This window comes from Alnus glutinosa, chromosome 1 (genome assembly GCF_958979055.1).
Source record: "Alnus glutinosa chromosome 1, dhAlnGlut1.1, whole genome shotgun sequence".
Lineage (NCBI taxonomy): Eukaryota > Viridiplantae > Streptophyta > Magnoliopsida > Fagales > Betulaceae > Alnus > Alnus glutinosa.
The window spans coordinates 8,832,384-8,848,206 of NC_084886.1; the positions used below are offsets into that span (position 1 = coordinate 8,832,384).

Consider the following 15,823-nt stretch of genomic DNA (forward strand, 5'->3'; position numbering starts at 1 on the left):
ACGGGTTTGGCCCAAAGTCCAAATAAAAGGGCCGCGGTTTGAAACCCACACTAGAGAGTTGAAGTTGACTTGGATACAATAAAGGTGCATCACGGAGTCGACTGGGGCCAAGGGGAAGGATGCCTCAATAGGGTTAGAGAGCCGTGCATCCAACGTGGATGCACCCCAAGGTAGACTTGGCCATCACAACGCGGAAGGTCATGTGGAATTTGGCAGGCATGTCCACTGAGAGGGGATTTGAATTGGAAACATACCATGAGGAGGGTAGGGTGCTTGGCGTTGTGGTAATGACTCTGATACCATTTGTGACAGCCCACCCCCATCGGCACAATATTATCCGCTTTTGGCTAATTTGAACCAGATTTTTCAGGTCACCCAATCTGGTACTACTCTCGAATAAGCATGCTTAATTGCAGAGTTCTGATAGGTTCATGGCCATCACAGTTTTAAAATGAGTTGTGTCAAGAAGGGTGAGAATATATATATATAAGCATATTCCCATTCTCAGACCTAGACGATGTGGGACATCACATGTGGGTTGGTTGAAAAGCCTTTAATGGCAAAAAGGTGTGCACTTAATAGGAAAAGATAGAGAAGGAACTAGAGAGTTAGGAATATACACGAGTGTCATAGATCTGTCGGTCAGAGGGAGATGTGTGGGATCCCAGCGCAAAGGAGGCAACATGTGGGGAAAAGGTGGAAGGGGTTTGAGGAGAGGCTAGGGGTGGTGGTGGAAGGGTGCGTGGGTGGTGGAGGATGGTGGAAAACAGCAAATGTGGCTTGCAAAACAAGGAAAAATAAAAGATAAAAAAGGAGAAGCAACGAGAGAAAAGGAGAAGGGGAAGAAGAAGAGGAAAAAAAGGAGAAAGGGGTGGGGGGGGGGAAGGGAAGAACTCTTCCCTCCTCCTTGGGGAGTGGCGGAGAAAAGAGGCAGGGTGGAAAGCTTCTCTCTATAGATTTTTGTAGACTTTCTTAATTTATTAGTTGTTCCTCCTGTTTAGGGGCTCTCTTGTATACTTCCCGTGTATTAGGGTTGCGCCCCTCTGCGCTTTTTTATTGAATTTTAAATTACTTATCAAAAAAAAAGCTTCTCTCTATAGATTTTAATTTTTTCTTAATTTAATTTTTTACTTATAAAAGAAAAGGATCTTATAGAGAGAAGCTGTTTTCATGTTTACTGTTTCATGTGCAACCTTAGTACACATGAAATATACAAGAGAGCTCTCTATTCAGGAGAAAAAGAAGAACAACAGTACAAAAACTCAGCAAAACTAGAAATAAGCAAACAATTATGTGCTGCTGTCCATGAGTTGAAAATAATCTTTTTCAGCTCTACTACCAAAGTCTCTCTATCTTAAAAGTTACGTGCATTCCCCTCTCTCCAAATACACCACATTAAACATAAATGAGCCAACCTCCAATCTTCCAAAATGTTACGACTCCCCTCTTGACCTCCCCAACTCACCAACAACTCTCCCACCTTTCTAGGCAACACAATCAACACCAAACAAATTAAAAAGAGTGGCATAAATCTTTTGTTACTTTTTTTTTTTATAAGTATTAATCAGTCTTATTAAAAGCGTAAGGCGCTCCTAAGTACACCGAAAGTATACAAAAGGAAACACCTAACTGGAAAGAGAAAAGCGAGCAAGAAAATCGATAAAACTAAGCGATAATGGGAACATAAAAGCCACTGTCCAAAGATACAAAGATGAAAAATCTACGTTTCCAGGTGCTGGACTCTACCAAGGTGAATAATGAGAGGGCAGATTGTCTAAAATGGGTCTCGTCCAAGACAGGTGTGTTCAGGGTGAAGTCTTATTTTGGTTCTATGATGTGTTCTAGAGGTAGTCGGTTCCCATGGAAGAGTGTGTGGCGGTCTCAGGCTCCCCCGAGGGCAGCTTTCTTCACTTGGTCTTCAGCTCTAGGCAGAATTCTTACCTTAGACAATCTCAGGAAGAGGCACATAATTATTGTTGATAGATGCTGTCTTTGCAAGCGGGATGGGGAATCAGTGGACCATATTCTTCTGCATTGTGATGTGGCTTCAGCTCTATGGAACAACATTTTCTCTCGCTTTGGTATTTCTTGGGTCATGCCTAGGAGTGTACTTGACTTAGTTGCTTGTTGGTGGAAGTCTGGGAGATCTGGGAGCGCTACTTCTTGGAAGATGGTGCCTATTTGCCTTTTTTGGTGTATTTGGAGAGAAAGAAACCTTAGGTGTTTTGAGAATCTAGAGAGCTCCCTAGAGGAGGTGTTAGAGTTGTTTCTCCATACCTTGTATGTCTGGTCGATGGCTTATTTGTACCCATTATCACTCAACTTTGCTGAATTTCTTGCTTCTTTTTCGCTTTCTAGTTAGGTGTTTCCTGTTGTATATTTCTAGTATACGTAGGGGCGCCTTACGCTTTCAATAAAACTATTCTTACTTATCAAAAAAAAAATCTACGTTAAAATATCCTCTTAAGGATCTCTCTAAATCCTCGAAACACTTAATATTTCTTTCCTTCCATAAACACCAAAAAAGGCAAATCGGCACCATCTTCCAAATCGCAGCACTTCTTGGCCTTCCAGACATCCACCAACAAGCAAACAGATCGATAACACTACTAAGTATAACCCAAGACAAACCAAAGTGAATAAAGAGAGCACTCCATAAAGCGGAAGCCATATTGCAATGAAGAAGGAGGTGATCCATTGATTCCCCACTTCTTTTGCACATGCAGCATCTATGTACCATAATAACTTGCCTCTTCTTGAGATTATCCAAAGTAAGGATCTTGCCAAGGGCCGCCGACTACGCAAAAATAGCCGCTCTCGAAAGAGCCTGAGTTTGCCACACACTCTTCCAAGGGAAACAACTACCTTCAGTACTAGCCAAAGAGCTAAAGGAAGACTTGATCTTGAACAAACCTCTTTTGGAAGAGACCCAGCAAAGCCTATCGTCACTACCTTTTCTCACAAAGACTGTGTGCAACACCTGGAAAAAGAAAGCAAAGACATCCACTTTCCAATTATGCGCCTCTCTCGAAAAGCTCATGTTCCATTGATTGGAACTGCCCAGAAACTCCAGATTCTCCGCAACTGAGGCAAAGGAAAGCAGGAAAAGCTTCCTTAAGAACTGAATCCCCGCACCATAGGTCTTGCCAAAACTTGGTCCTAGCCCCGTCCCCCACCTTAAATCTAGAGAACCCTGAGAATGTCTCCCACCCTTTCCTGATATTCTTTCACAACCCCACCCCAAAGGCACCTACGAGCTCAAGGAAGCACCACCCACCTAATAAACTACCAAACTTAGAATCCATTTCAACTCTCCACCAAGCTTTTCTCTCAATCTCGTAACGCCATAACCATTTTCCTAACAAAGCGCGGTTAAACATCAACAAATTCTTGATACCCAGCCCACCCTCTGAAATTTGAGAAGAAACCTTAGACCAACTCACCAAATGATATTTGAACTCTTCTTCAAGCCGACCCCATTAAAAATCCCGTTGAAGCTTCTCAATGCGAACAACAACACTTGTCGGGAGAGGGAAGAGGGACAAATAATACGTGGGTATATTGGCGATGGTACTCTTGATAGGGGTGATTCTACCACCCTTGGAAAGGTATAACCTTTTCCAACTAGCCAACCGACATTCTATCTTCTCAATAACACCATCCCAAATATGAATAGACTTATAGGAAGCCCCCAATGGAAGACTCAAATACTTCACTGGCAGAGTGACAACCCCACACCCTAAGATTCTAGCCAAACTTTCCACTCGATCAACATACCCCACAAGAATTAACTTTGACTTAGCCAAATTAACCTTCAAGCCTGAAGCAGCTTCAAAAAGAAGGAACATGCTTCGCAGATAATGCAACTGAGAAGAATGAGCACTGCAAAAAATTAGAGTATCATCGGTAAACAAAAGATGAGAGAAAGAGGCATTGCCTACTTTGAAGCCTTCTAGCAAACCCCCATTGATTGCAACTGAAAATCATGCGATTTAGAGCCTCCATCACAAAAACAAACAGCAAGGGTGAAAGAGGATCCCCTTGTCTCAACCCACGGGAGCTACTAAAAAAACCATTAGGAGAGCTATTTACTAACACCGAGAACCGCACAGAGGAGATACAATGAGCTATCCACGAGCACCATTTTCCCCCAAAGCCACACCTTCTCATCATATACAAAAGGAAATCCCAATTAACATGATCATAGGCTTTTTCTAGATCCATTTTACAAATTATGCCTGGCTCCCCAGATCTTGATCTAATATCAAGGCATTCTTTGGCAATAAGGATCGGATCCAGGATTTGCCTACCTTTGATAAAGGCACTCTATGATTGGGAAATGACCTTCTCCATAACTGTCTTCAATCTATTTGCTAAAACTTTAGCAATAATGTGTACTGAATCTAATACCTAATTGCTTGTTGTATATTGAGCAATTGGTAATCATGGTAGGTGTTCGGTAAGAGAAATTAGTTTGGAGGGAATATGTGGGAGCACGGTAATTGTAATCAAAGCATTTGGGTATCTTTTAGTGCTTGCTATGTCTAGGTATATCCTGGTGGACCCATTTCAACTTTGTTTTTGATTTAGCTATGTTTCTTGGACTTATACTTTGGTTTTGAGTTTGTTGGTTCATTGGATGTCTACTACAGAAGCATATTTTTTTTTTTTCCTTTTTTGTATTTTTTATGCATTGATTTTTAATTTTAAGGGCGTCCTTTAGCACACAGACTGTACGTTAGTCCTCCCACTACATAGGTATTTGCTTTGCCCAAAAAAAAAAGGCTTCCAGTCGTAGAAAGACATTATTTTTTCTTGGCAAATGAAACATATCTAACTTGAAACATTATACATCAAGTGAAACAACAATTGACCTTATCAAAAAAAAAAAAAAAAAAAAAAAGTGAAACCACAATTGACACAATTGATGCTTTTGTTTAATTATAAGCTTTTATGTTTCACATCCATTTAGACTTATTTATCTTTCAGCTCTCATCTGTTACTATAACTTTTTAAACTAACTGTTTCTTTCAAATCACGCATATAATTTATTGTGGTTGTCACAATCTTTATCTTTCAATTTTTTCCTGCTATTTGCAGGAGGAGGATATCCTTAGAACATTCAATAAACAGGTTGAAGAAGACAGGAGGATTGTGATAACACGAAGCAATTTGAATGAATTGCATAAGGTATGGAGCTAGTACTAAAGTTGTTTTGAGTGAAAGGTGGCATTTTTTATATATATTTACTTGTAATTTTTTATGGACTCTATTTCACTTCTGAATTTTTAATTTTGTAGTGCCTAAGGTTTTTGATCTAATAACCTATTTGACCTGTGTGATTGACTGCTGAGGTTGTGTATGCAGGTTCTTGACGAACATGAGCTGTCATGCATGGACCTATTGCATGTAAATACAGATGGTGTGATATTGACAAAAAGAAGTAAGAAACTAGTATAGACATACCTTTTGTAGTTGCCGTTTGTTAAGAAACTGCAGTGTTATATTCCTATTTGCAAGTATCATCCTGTTGATGTTAAATACTGAAAAGTTTTCTCCATTTACACCATGAGAGTGCTCATGTAGCAATAGTAGATGGATACGTGGTAAGTCAGTAAAAGTTAGTTTGAGAGATGAACTTTACATATTAGAATCAGATGCAGCACTATCTTGATGAAGGAAGGTGGTCTTCACTGTGGATGGAGTTAATAGGGGAAAAAAAATCTATCAGTTGATAGTTGGAATGCAAGACCTTATAGAGTTTTTGTAAACTAAATAAAAAACTAGGGTGAAAAGGGCCTTAAGCACTTGATGCTTAGGGTTTAGTATTGATGTAATATTTATAAGGATTTACAAGGGTATAATATGCCGTGTATAAGGCATGATACACTGTCATAGATTACATAATGTAATGATCATTCTATTCTAGGAAAGTAAATATGGCAATATAGCCGTTGAGTTACATGAGAAAAGTTGTGAGAGAATAATGCTAGCTGTAGGTTTGATATGGAGAGGATATCAGATTGTGTGTTTGTTGGGGAAGATTGCCTTGATTCATGGCTGATTGGTCTAGGGTTTGTGTGCTGTTTATGAGTGAGGTTGAGTTGATAGAGGCGGCTGCTGAGTGGGATCCAGGTATGTGATGTGAGTTGACTATCATATCCTTAACAGTTTTGTTACTTGATGTGGACTTTAACTGGCCCACTATCCCTACCCCTGCCCCCCTTCTCTCTCTCTCTCTCTCTCCCCCCGCCCCCGCCCCCGGGAAAAAAAATGAAAAGGAAAAGGGGGAAGGATAAATAAAAACTGTGTTTTATGTCTCCATATGTGCTGCGTACTTGAAAAATTATGCTTGGAGGCTAGTGTGGCATTTGTTAAGTCCCTCTGTGTATGACTAAACTGTCCTAGTCTAGAAAATGTAGATGTTATCTGGAGTCAGTGTTTGTAAGGCTTGTCATTTAGCTCAGGATAGTTTCACATCCATAATTGTCACTGATGTCTTGTTCTCAATTGCGATCCATTTATGTATGAAGATCATCATTATAAGTTTTGTTTGCAGAAGCTGAGAAAGTTGTTGGCTGGGCTAAAAATAATTACTTGTCGAACTGTCCACTTCCATTGATAAAGGGGGAAAGATTGTATCTACCACGTGAAAGGTATATGCATTCTTTCTTTCACTAAAAATCATTAAGGTTTGATGCAACCTTGAAGCTTACTGTTGGTCTTATGTGTGTGAAGCCTTGAAATATCAATTTTGAGGTTGAAGGAGCAAGAAGCTTTATCTCGAAAGCCCTCACAAAGTTTGAAGGCATGTTTCATCATTCACATTCAATATGCAAAAAGAAATATTAGAGGCTTTGTATGTCATGTATATTTCTGACGTACAAATTATGACAGAACATTGCAAAGGATGAATATGAGAGCAACTTTGTTTCAGCAGTGGTACCCCCTGGTGAAATTGGTGTCAAGTTTCAGGATATAGGTGCTTTGGAAGATGTGAAGAAGGCACTAAATGAACTTGTCATTCTTCCAATGAGGAGACCAGAGCTGTTTTCTCATGGAAACTTGTTGCGGGTATTGATTTTCTGCCTTATATGCATTTTGATAAGGGCTGGTGGTATGCATTTTCAATGTGATTTTGCGAATGCTTTTCTCAGCCTTGCAAAGGAATATTACTTTTTGGGCCTCCTGGAACTGGGAAAACTCTCCTTGCCAAGGCTCTTGCAACAGAAGCTGGGGCAAACTTTATCAGCATAACTGGTTCAACTCTTACATCAAAGGTATGCAGGAAAGGATTTTCTGGATCCATTATACTAGATCTTTTAGGATAAAAACACTAGCCATGCTTCGTAAAATTTATGGTATTCAAGTTCTATTTCATTGCTATTCTCTATGCCTTTATGTCTTGTTGGCTGTTTTAGCTGTTCTTGGGGTGGGTGAAGGGGTAACTAAGTTCACACAATCCTCAACCTCATGATAGCTATAAAATTCGTGTTGGAGATTGTACAAGAATAGTTTACAATTACATTCTCTCTTAAATTGCTTTGTATTTAAAATGTATTTCTGCATGTGTATGTCCGTGTGTTTTGTTTGAAGTATGCTGCTTTCGTTTTCTTGGAAATGAATAATGAATAAAGTTGATTTACCTCCTCTTGCCTCCTGAAAACCTTGATCCGGGTTATTGAACAAAAGTATTTCTAATAAATGGTGTCATTCAATGTAAACCAGTCATTTGGTATACTATCTGCTAAAAATGAGAACCATTGGAGGGCTCGTTTCAGCATAAACTTGTTCCCATGGGATTGTAAATCTAATGGTGTGATTTTGTGTACTTTGATCTTCTTTAGTGCTATAAAGTTCCCTCTAGGCATAGGAAAGGCAAGGTGCATATGTTGTAGGCTTGTTGTGCTTTGGCGGGTAGTGGGTGGTCTTGTTCTTAGTTGGGTCCTTTTGTAGTTTGTTTTTGGTTTACGCTTTATTTAATAGAGTTTTCTTACTTATAAAAAAAATGGACAATCATGCATCTTTTTGAATTAGTTTTAGTTTCAGTTGCATAAACATGTATTGAGTGGGGCAATTGGAGATTTAAGGCTTTGCTGATACTGTGGGGGGAATTGGAAATTCATTGATCCTTCAAGAAATTCTTTTCAGTCTTTGATTTTTTTTATTTTTTATTTTTTATTTTTTATTTTTTTTTATAAGTAAGAATTCATTAAAAAGCACAGAGGGGCGCAACCCTAGTACACAAGAAGTCTTTGATTTCTGTGTGGTCTGCTTTTCACTTTTTCTGTTTTCTTTTTTATTATGCTTAATTTAGGGAAGGCATGCTTGTCTATCTTAAAGATCAGTTTTCAGCAAACCAGTTATCATAGCTTACAAGTTTATGCGTTCAAATTACACCTTCTTCCTCCATAAGAATGGCGTGGAGAGTAAGATTGGGGGTTCAAGATCCACTTAAATACTTGCTTAAGTTACCAATAAATGAAAAAAGAGAGGCACTCCTTCAATGAATGAAATCTCTGGAGGCAACTGCTTTGATAAAAATTTGTGCCTGTCTTTAATCTCTCTGTTGTGCCTGTTGGTCTGTTGGAGTCCATGTTGCCTATTCTAAGCCAGAGGCATTTCTTGACTTTGACTGGACGAGGTGAAGTATTACTTGGCTTCTTTTTTTTTTTTTTTTTTTTTGACCTTTTCATTTTACCCCTTTATTTTATATAGATGACAAAAATTTTGACTTCAAACTCTGTCCGAGAAAAAAAAATTAAGAAAAAGAAAAAAGAGGTCAAGATGATGACAACAACGTCAGCATTGATAACAATAATACTCTTTTTATCTTTGAAATTCATTAAGGATGTGTCCAATGGGACACAACAGATGCACAATTTTTTAGAACTTTATAGAATATCCCTTTTCTTTTCTTTTACGATTTCTCTAATATTTCTGTTCTTTATTATAATTTGTAACTTTCCAGGCACAGCCTTGAGTATATTACTTAAGCAAGGCTGTGTTCTTTTCTGGTCTCTCTCATCTATACACCTCTTATGAGCGATAAGAGTCTTTTGGTGCCCATTGGTAGGATGGTGATAATTATTTGTGTTTTATTTATTTATTTATTTATTTTTAAAAAAAAACTTTTTGGTGCCCCTTTTAAGTGGTAGATTGAGTAATGCATACTAGCTGGACTGGTTTCTTGATGGTGTGTGAACAAATTGGGTTATCTTTTGCCTGTGGACTGTAGCCCAAATTACCATGTAAAGAAAAAAGGATTTGTTTTTTGGGGTGGGGAGCGGTTATCTGTCTATTATGCATGAAAGATATTTACAGATCTGTAACTTTTACTGATACAGTGGTTTGGAGATGCTGAAAAGCTTACCAAGGCTCTCTTCTCCTTTGCCAGCAAGCTCGCTCCTGTCATTATATTTGTTGATGAGGTGAGTTTCCCTTATGAAATTCATGTAGGAAACGATGAGGTTGGTTTCTGTAATGAAAATGTTTAATTTCAGAGAGATTGAGAGATCTACATAAGTTCTTTGAATGCACCTGTGGCCCCGTCTGACGCTAGCCCTCAACGAAATCTTTGGTGGGGGTCTTACAAACATCCTGACATAGCTTTTCTATTTTTTTTTTTTAAAATAGTAATTGAAATATCATTAAAAGCGCTACATGAAAGTATACAAGAAAAACACCTAACTGGAAGGAGAAAAAATAACAAGAAAATCATTAAAACTAATCACCAAAGGAGCTAAATCATTAAAACTAATCATTGAACAATAGTCTTCTGTATTTTTTTCATGTCACAAACACTATGCCCCTTTGGCCCTTTCATTCACCTTTTGTTCAAATTGCAGAAGTAACTCCAAGGGATAACAAAATCGGCTAGGGACCATGTCTCATGAAACAAAGGTCGCTAGTTCGAATCTTTCCCTCCCCCTCTCCTTGGGGCAATTACTTATTAAAAAAAATAAAAAATTGCAGAAGTTTCGTTTAAACAAGAAATTAAGATCATGTAACCTGTTTGAAACAAATATGGGTAATTTTGCTAACATGGCTGACATAAAAAATAATGCAAAATCTTTAAGATATATGTGATTTATTTTTTTTTAAGTTTCAAAAATACTAATTATGTATCAAAGCTCTTACTTTCTGGAGAAGTTAGAATTTTGGGAATATCATCATTAACAAAAAATCACAAGGGAAAATGAGTATTCCTCCATATAGAAATAGATGTGGGAGAAATGTTGAACCAACCTAAGTACTTGAGATGGACAAAAGTGCCCTATAAAATGCTTTCTGGTAATTCATCAAAAAAAAAAAAAAGTGTTCTGGTAGTTGCAAACTTTTTATTTTTATTTTTTATTTTTTAATCTTGTACTCTTTTCCATATCTACTGTATGCAATCAATTTGACGTTTTAAAATTACATGAGATATGCGTAAATATATATATATATAAATTTCTTCTGTCGGTAGATTTTTCAGATAATGATTCAGTAATAATCTGTTCAATATGTTTCTTTTTTGTTTCCTTTAGATATTACATTTTGTGTCCTAGGTTGACAGTCTGCTTGGTGCTCGTGGTGGTGCCTTTGAGCATGAGGCAACTAGAAGAATGAGAAACGAGTTCATGGCAGCTTGGGATGGATTGAGGTCGAAAGACAGCCAAAGAATCCTCATTCTTGGTGCCACTAATCGACCTTTTGACCTTGATGATGCTGTCATTCGTCGCTTACCAAGAAGGTAAGATTGCTCATTAAAAATGCTTTTCGAGATTGAAGGACTATAGATGGCTAGTTGTTCTGTTATTTGTGGATCAAAATAATTCCTGTGCACTGCATATGAGCTGCAGATGCTTTATTCGCTAATATATTTGTGCTAAAGAGCCTGGTGTTCGGGAAGTAGTAAAAAATCAACAAGTTGCTAATTGATTTATGTTTGCACTCTATTTAGGATATATGTGGACTTACCAGATGCTGAAAATCGTATGAAGATTTTGAGAATTTTTCTTTCGCAAGAGAATCTAGAACCTGATTTTCATTTTGACAAACTTGCTTACGCAACAGAGGGATACTCCGGTAGTGATTTGAAGGTAATGCACCGATGATAATTTTCTTTCAGAAATTCCAAAAATGTTCGATGTCTCATACCTTTTCTTCTTCGTTCCCCCTTTTTTTTTTGCCACAGAATCTCTGTATTGCTGCATCATATAGACCTGTCCAAGAACTTTTAGAGGAAGAAAAGAAGGTATGTGCCTTTAGATGTTATCTTGAGTAATTTTTTAACATTCAACCTATGTTCTCATTTCCAATCTGTGGAGCAAGCTACACGAATTAGAAATGAATCAGTCACAAATCTTTCAGTGAAAGATAAAATTTCATTGATAAGTTGGGTTTTGTGGAGAATATTGTGTTATAGTTGCTTCCGAAGACCAACAATACGCTTAGTGAATTTGAGGAACAATATACTGAAAGTTTATGACATTGATTATTTGGCTCTGGTACTTATCAAAAAAAAAAAAAATTGATTATTTGGCTCTGGTTGCCCTCAAAGTATATATGGAATGTTCCTCCAAATTTCTTTCATTCTTTTTTTCTTCCTCCTCTCTCTCTCTCTCTAAGATGGGTATGGGTTCTCTAGCCTGTGCCCAAACTCTAATCAAACTTGTTTGTTTTCCTTCTTTTTTCCATCTTTTCCACTTGTGTAATCAGAATTTAACCTTAGCATTTAATAGTTGTTTTTTGAATTGATAAGTTCCATGCACCTGATGGGTTTTTAACTCAAAACTTTACCCTCCAACCCATTCTTATGGGAGAGTAATATTTGGGTCAGAGCTCATTGATATTATCTAATCTTGGGGATGTTATGAAAAGTTTTCTATCAAATTGGGGAGCATGTACTATACCATGATGCATGTAGAATAATCTTTCTGTAAAATGTAATTAGAATGAGCTCCACTTCAAATGGCATCTCTTCCCCTTGAAAGAACATGATGGAGGTGTGATCATGGGTTCAACAGCCACTAGTTGCACGTGTAACTTATTAATGAAAGATGTAATCAGATAAACCACATTGTTCCCTCTCCCACTCTTTTTCTCCCCCCTTCCTCCATTTCACTATTTTTGTGTCTCTATTGAATAGGAATAATAGTTCCTTTGTGCTGTGGTTATGTTATCTCAAAAGATGGTTTAAACTCCTTCCGCCTTGGACTGAGATGACTTGTGAAGCCCCGCAAACCACACTGTCATTGGTTCCATCTAGTTGTTTGAATTACCATTTAGGCAATTGTGAATCCATGATCAGAAAGTTTCCCTTTCCCACAAAATTTCCCGTTACCTAATGCCTGCTTATGTTTTGCATTACTACCAATATATTAAAAAAAAAAAAGAAAAGAAAAAAGAAAAAAAAAATTATCATTTTGTCAATTAATTTTTACTTTTCTTCATAAAAAAATATATTAAAAAAAATTTCTAAGTTTCTTTTGTCCACTTTTGGAATTTATTTTAATTTTTTTTACAGGAAGGCAAAAGTGATCTAGCTCCAGTCTTACGACCACTTAGTTTGGATGACTTTATTCAGTCAAAAGCCAAGGTGGGAAATTTAAAATTTGAACTTTATTACTATTATTGTTGTTGTTATTATTAGTATGGCTATTATGATTATTGTTTTTTTTTTTTTGATAAGTGTCTATTATGACTATTGTTATTTTTATAATTATCATCATCAGTGTTGTTACTTTGTAGTAGTTGTTATTATATGGATAGTTTTCAGTTTTCTGCATTAAGATTTGTTTATTGTTTATTGTTTTTTTGTTGTTGTTGTTGTTGTTGAATGAGAAAAGAAATGTATTCAACATGGTATACATCTCAGATTTAAATCATGCTACTGAGTATCTTTTAGAAGTTGTTCTACTTGGTGATCTAATTGTATGAAGTTCATTGCCAATAAGCTCTAGTTGAAATGGTGCTTCCCCTTGTAAAGAACAAGGTAGAGGGAAGTTGTGGGTTCAAAACTCAAGAGTGTGTGTGCAACTTGCCAAGAAATATGGAGTTGGCAATTATATAGATGATGCTAAGAAAGAAATATTCACAGAGAAGCCAAATAATTGAGTTTCTGAAATCAGAAGAGGCACAATAGTTAAAATCCCTATCTAGTCATCACAGAACTCTGTTGTATGGAAGGAATATGTCTGGTTAGGAACTGGGGGTAATTACTGAGGTTAATTCCAAAAAAGCAAGTGCCAAGAGGGATATACGCTCAAAGTGGGGTGAGAAGATTTACTTCATGGTTAAGGTCTATTATTCAAGGCCAGACGGACTATTCCAAGTAGCATTCACTCATAAACAAGAACAATTAAATATAGAAACGTAACCAACATCTATTGTAGAAAGAAACGTCAATGATTTAGGACTGAGCTATTCTCAGTAAGTTTCTTCAGCTTGAGTTGGCTTAATTAGCAGGGAATGTATTTCCAACACCATTATCTTCAAGTAAAGTATTTACCGTGGTAGCACCATTACTAGCCTTTATCAGAGCAGCAACAGAGACATGGCGAACTTTTTAAATGATTTGCTTGTTGATTCTCTAGTTTACCTTTTGGATGATCTCCTTCCCTCTCGTTATCCCAATTGTTCAAAGCATTACCTGGCTCCTTCCTATGTCTATAATTATTTTGACCTCTTGTATTGTACTGCCAAAGGTAGCTTTTCTTTTTTGTATGAATAATGGACAACAGGTCGGATTGTTTGCTGGATTACATGATAATTGGAAAGTAGATAAATCTCAACTAGCATTATGTGCCATTATGTGCGAGTCAAGTGCACTAGGTGTTGATGGTCTTGTTTTTAATGGTTTTTTGTATGATCTTATCTTAGTTTGATTTTTCTGCTGATTGCCAAAAAGGGTTGAGAATAGTTTAAGCTAGGTGATAGAGTATGGCTGGAATGTTTTCACTTGCTTTTAAGGCGAGACAATGAGAGAAATAAGGATATCCTCTTATCATTTGGACTCTGCCCCCTTCCTGCTTACATGCAGAATCTGCCTTTTTGTCCACTGGTTCTGGGGGACTTTTCAAAGGTTTTAATGTAACCTTGAGCTATTCACTTTGTGAATTCTCATGCCGAGCCTAAGCCCCCTGCTGTGAGTGTGTTAAAGCAAATGTCCGTATAGTGGTTGTCCTGTTGCTGTTATTACTAAATCAAAAACTCTTCTTTGTATGATTTTTTGAGTAGATCTTTCCTTTAAGAATAAATTGTAGTCTGATATATTTTTCTAATCACTTTTTGCCTATTGTATATTCTTAAAATGACCTAGCCATTCTTATTGAATATGCCACTATTCGTCATTTGTCAAATTTAAATTGTACCATTCATTTGAGCATCAACATGTTTTCTGTAAAATGATTAGGAAAAAAAAAAAAAAAAACTTGTTTTCTGTGAAAGGCAGTATCCTTTCTGAAACATTAATTGGTGTCTCATTCTGATGTATAGGTTGGGCCATCAGTTGCCTATGATGCTTCAAGCATGAATGAGCTGAGGAAATGGAACGAACAGTATGGAGAAGGTGGAAGTAGGAGAAAATCACCATTTGGTTTCGGGGACTAATTTTACAGGTGTTCCATTAATTTATTCTTCTTGAAGAAATACCCCAAGTTTCACCCTTTTTTTTTCCCCTTTTTCCTGGGGCCTGGTAGTGTTGATGTATTCCTAGGAGGAAATTTCTTCTTCATCCTTTTTAAGCGGATGAGATAGAGGCCTTGTTGTAATGCAGCTCTTCTATAGAATAGCGCCCCCCCTCCCTACATAATTTTCTGGCATTAGTTGTGCCGTGTCTAAGGGTGCTAATGTTACACAATTTTCTCCAATTTTATGAGTAGGCATTTAATAATTTTGAACAGCCTCAATCCCATATCATGATTGTGTTGGTGTAAGATGCTCTTAAATTAGAAAAAAAAAATGCTAAACATAAAATTCTTTTTACAACTGTTTAACACGTGTCGTCGTGTGATTGGAGAGCGTTAAATGTTTACTAACTTGTAGCTTTAATCACATGGTGCATTTAGTAGAGGCGTACAACCGGTTGTAGTTATCCCTTCCTAACTGCAATTGGTTTAGGCGGTTATTCATTTTAAACAATCATCGTTAGGCCGGTTAGTGGTTAACCGCGACCGGCAGTTATTAACCGGTAACTGCTTTTCATAAGAATTCAAAACACCTAAAATGCATGATGGCACGAGGTTCTGGTTGTCATGTTAGAGAAGTAATGAAGATATCGGAAGAGAACAAGCCACCTTGATGAAGTATGGAGCAAAGTGAAAGGGCTTAGGATTTCTGCCTAGTCTACAGCACATTAAGAGGCAGATTTGGGGCATTGATGTCTTACAAAGCTTGATGAAGAAAATGGGATAGGTACAAAATATATGATGGCATGTTGGGAGGTGGAGGCACATAAATTTTGTTCGTGAATAACTTTCTCAGTTCTTATAAGCCAGAAATGTACCCCAGTAGTTTGAATGGATCCAAAACATTTTAAACCTATCACACCACTTTGCTCTTTGCATTAATTGCATGTTAAATATTCATTGTTTGAAACAAATCATCGTTGTTCAACCCGTACAGCTCAGCAGTCGGCCGCGGTTACGGGGTTTAACAACAATGAATATCAAATACATGCAATTTAAGTCGAGGGTAAACGTACAGCTAGGTAGTGAGTGTCATCCTTTAACTCTCTCTCAACCCGCCGAACAAGAAAACAGCCAAGCAGTTTGATGTTCGCCCTACGCCTCCCTTTCCTGGTGGTGGTGTCTCCTAGCCTTTTAGGCTATGGAGTTTT

At 37.3% G+C, this 15,823-nt stretch overlaps 1 protein-coding gene across 2 annotated transcripts in view; it reads left to right on the forward strand.

The window, feature by feature from the left end:
- LOC133870878 (uncharacterized) overlaps positions 1-14,887 on the forward strand; it is a 30,304-nt gene extending 15,417 nt beyond the window's left edge. For both annotated transcript variants that reach the window (XM_062308136.1, XM_062308145.1), the window contains 12 exons: positions 5,101-5,190; positions 5,368-5,443; positions 6,560-6,656; positions 6,739-6,808; positions 6,898-7,074; positions 7,158-7,280; positions 9,348-9,431; positions 10,551-10,735; positions 10,946-11,084; positions 11,180-11,239; positions 12,512-12,583; positions 14,482-14,887. In XM_062308136.1, the coding sequence (XP_062164120.1) occupies positions 5,101-5,190; positions 5,368-5,443; positions 6,560-6,656; positions 6,739-6,808; positions 6,898-7,074; positions 7,158-7,280; positions 9,348-9,431; positions 10,551-10,735; positions 10,946-11,084; positions 11,180-11,239; positions 12,512-12,583; positions 14,482-14,595 (1,287 nt within the window). In that variant the 3' untranslated portion in view covers positions 14,596-14,887. The remainder of the gene's footprint in view (positions 1-5,100; positions 5,191-5,367; positions 5,444-6,559; positions 6,657-6,738; positions 6,809-6,897; positions 7,075-7,157; positions 7,281-9,347; positions 9,432-10,550; positions 10,736-10,945; positions 11,085-11,179; positions 11,240-12,511; positions 12,584-14,481) is intronic.
- Positions 14,888-15,823: the final 936 nt, after the last annotated feature.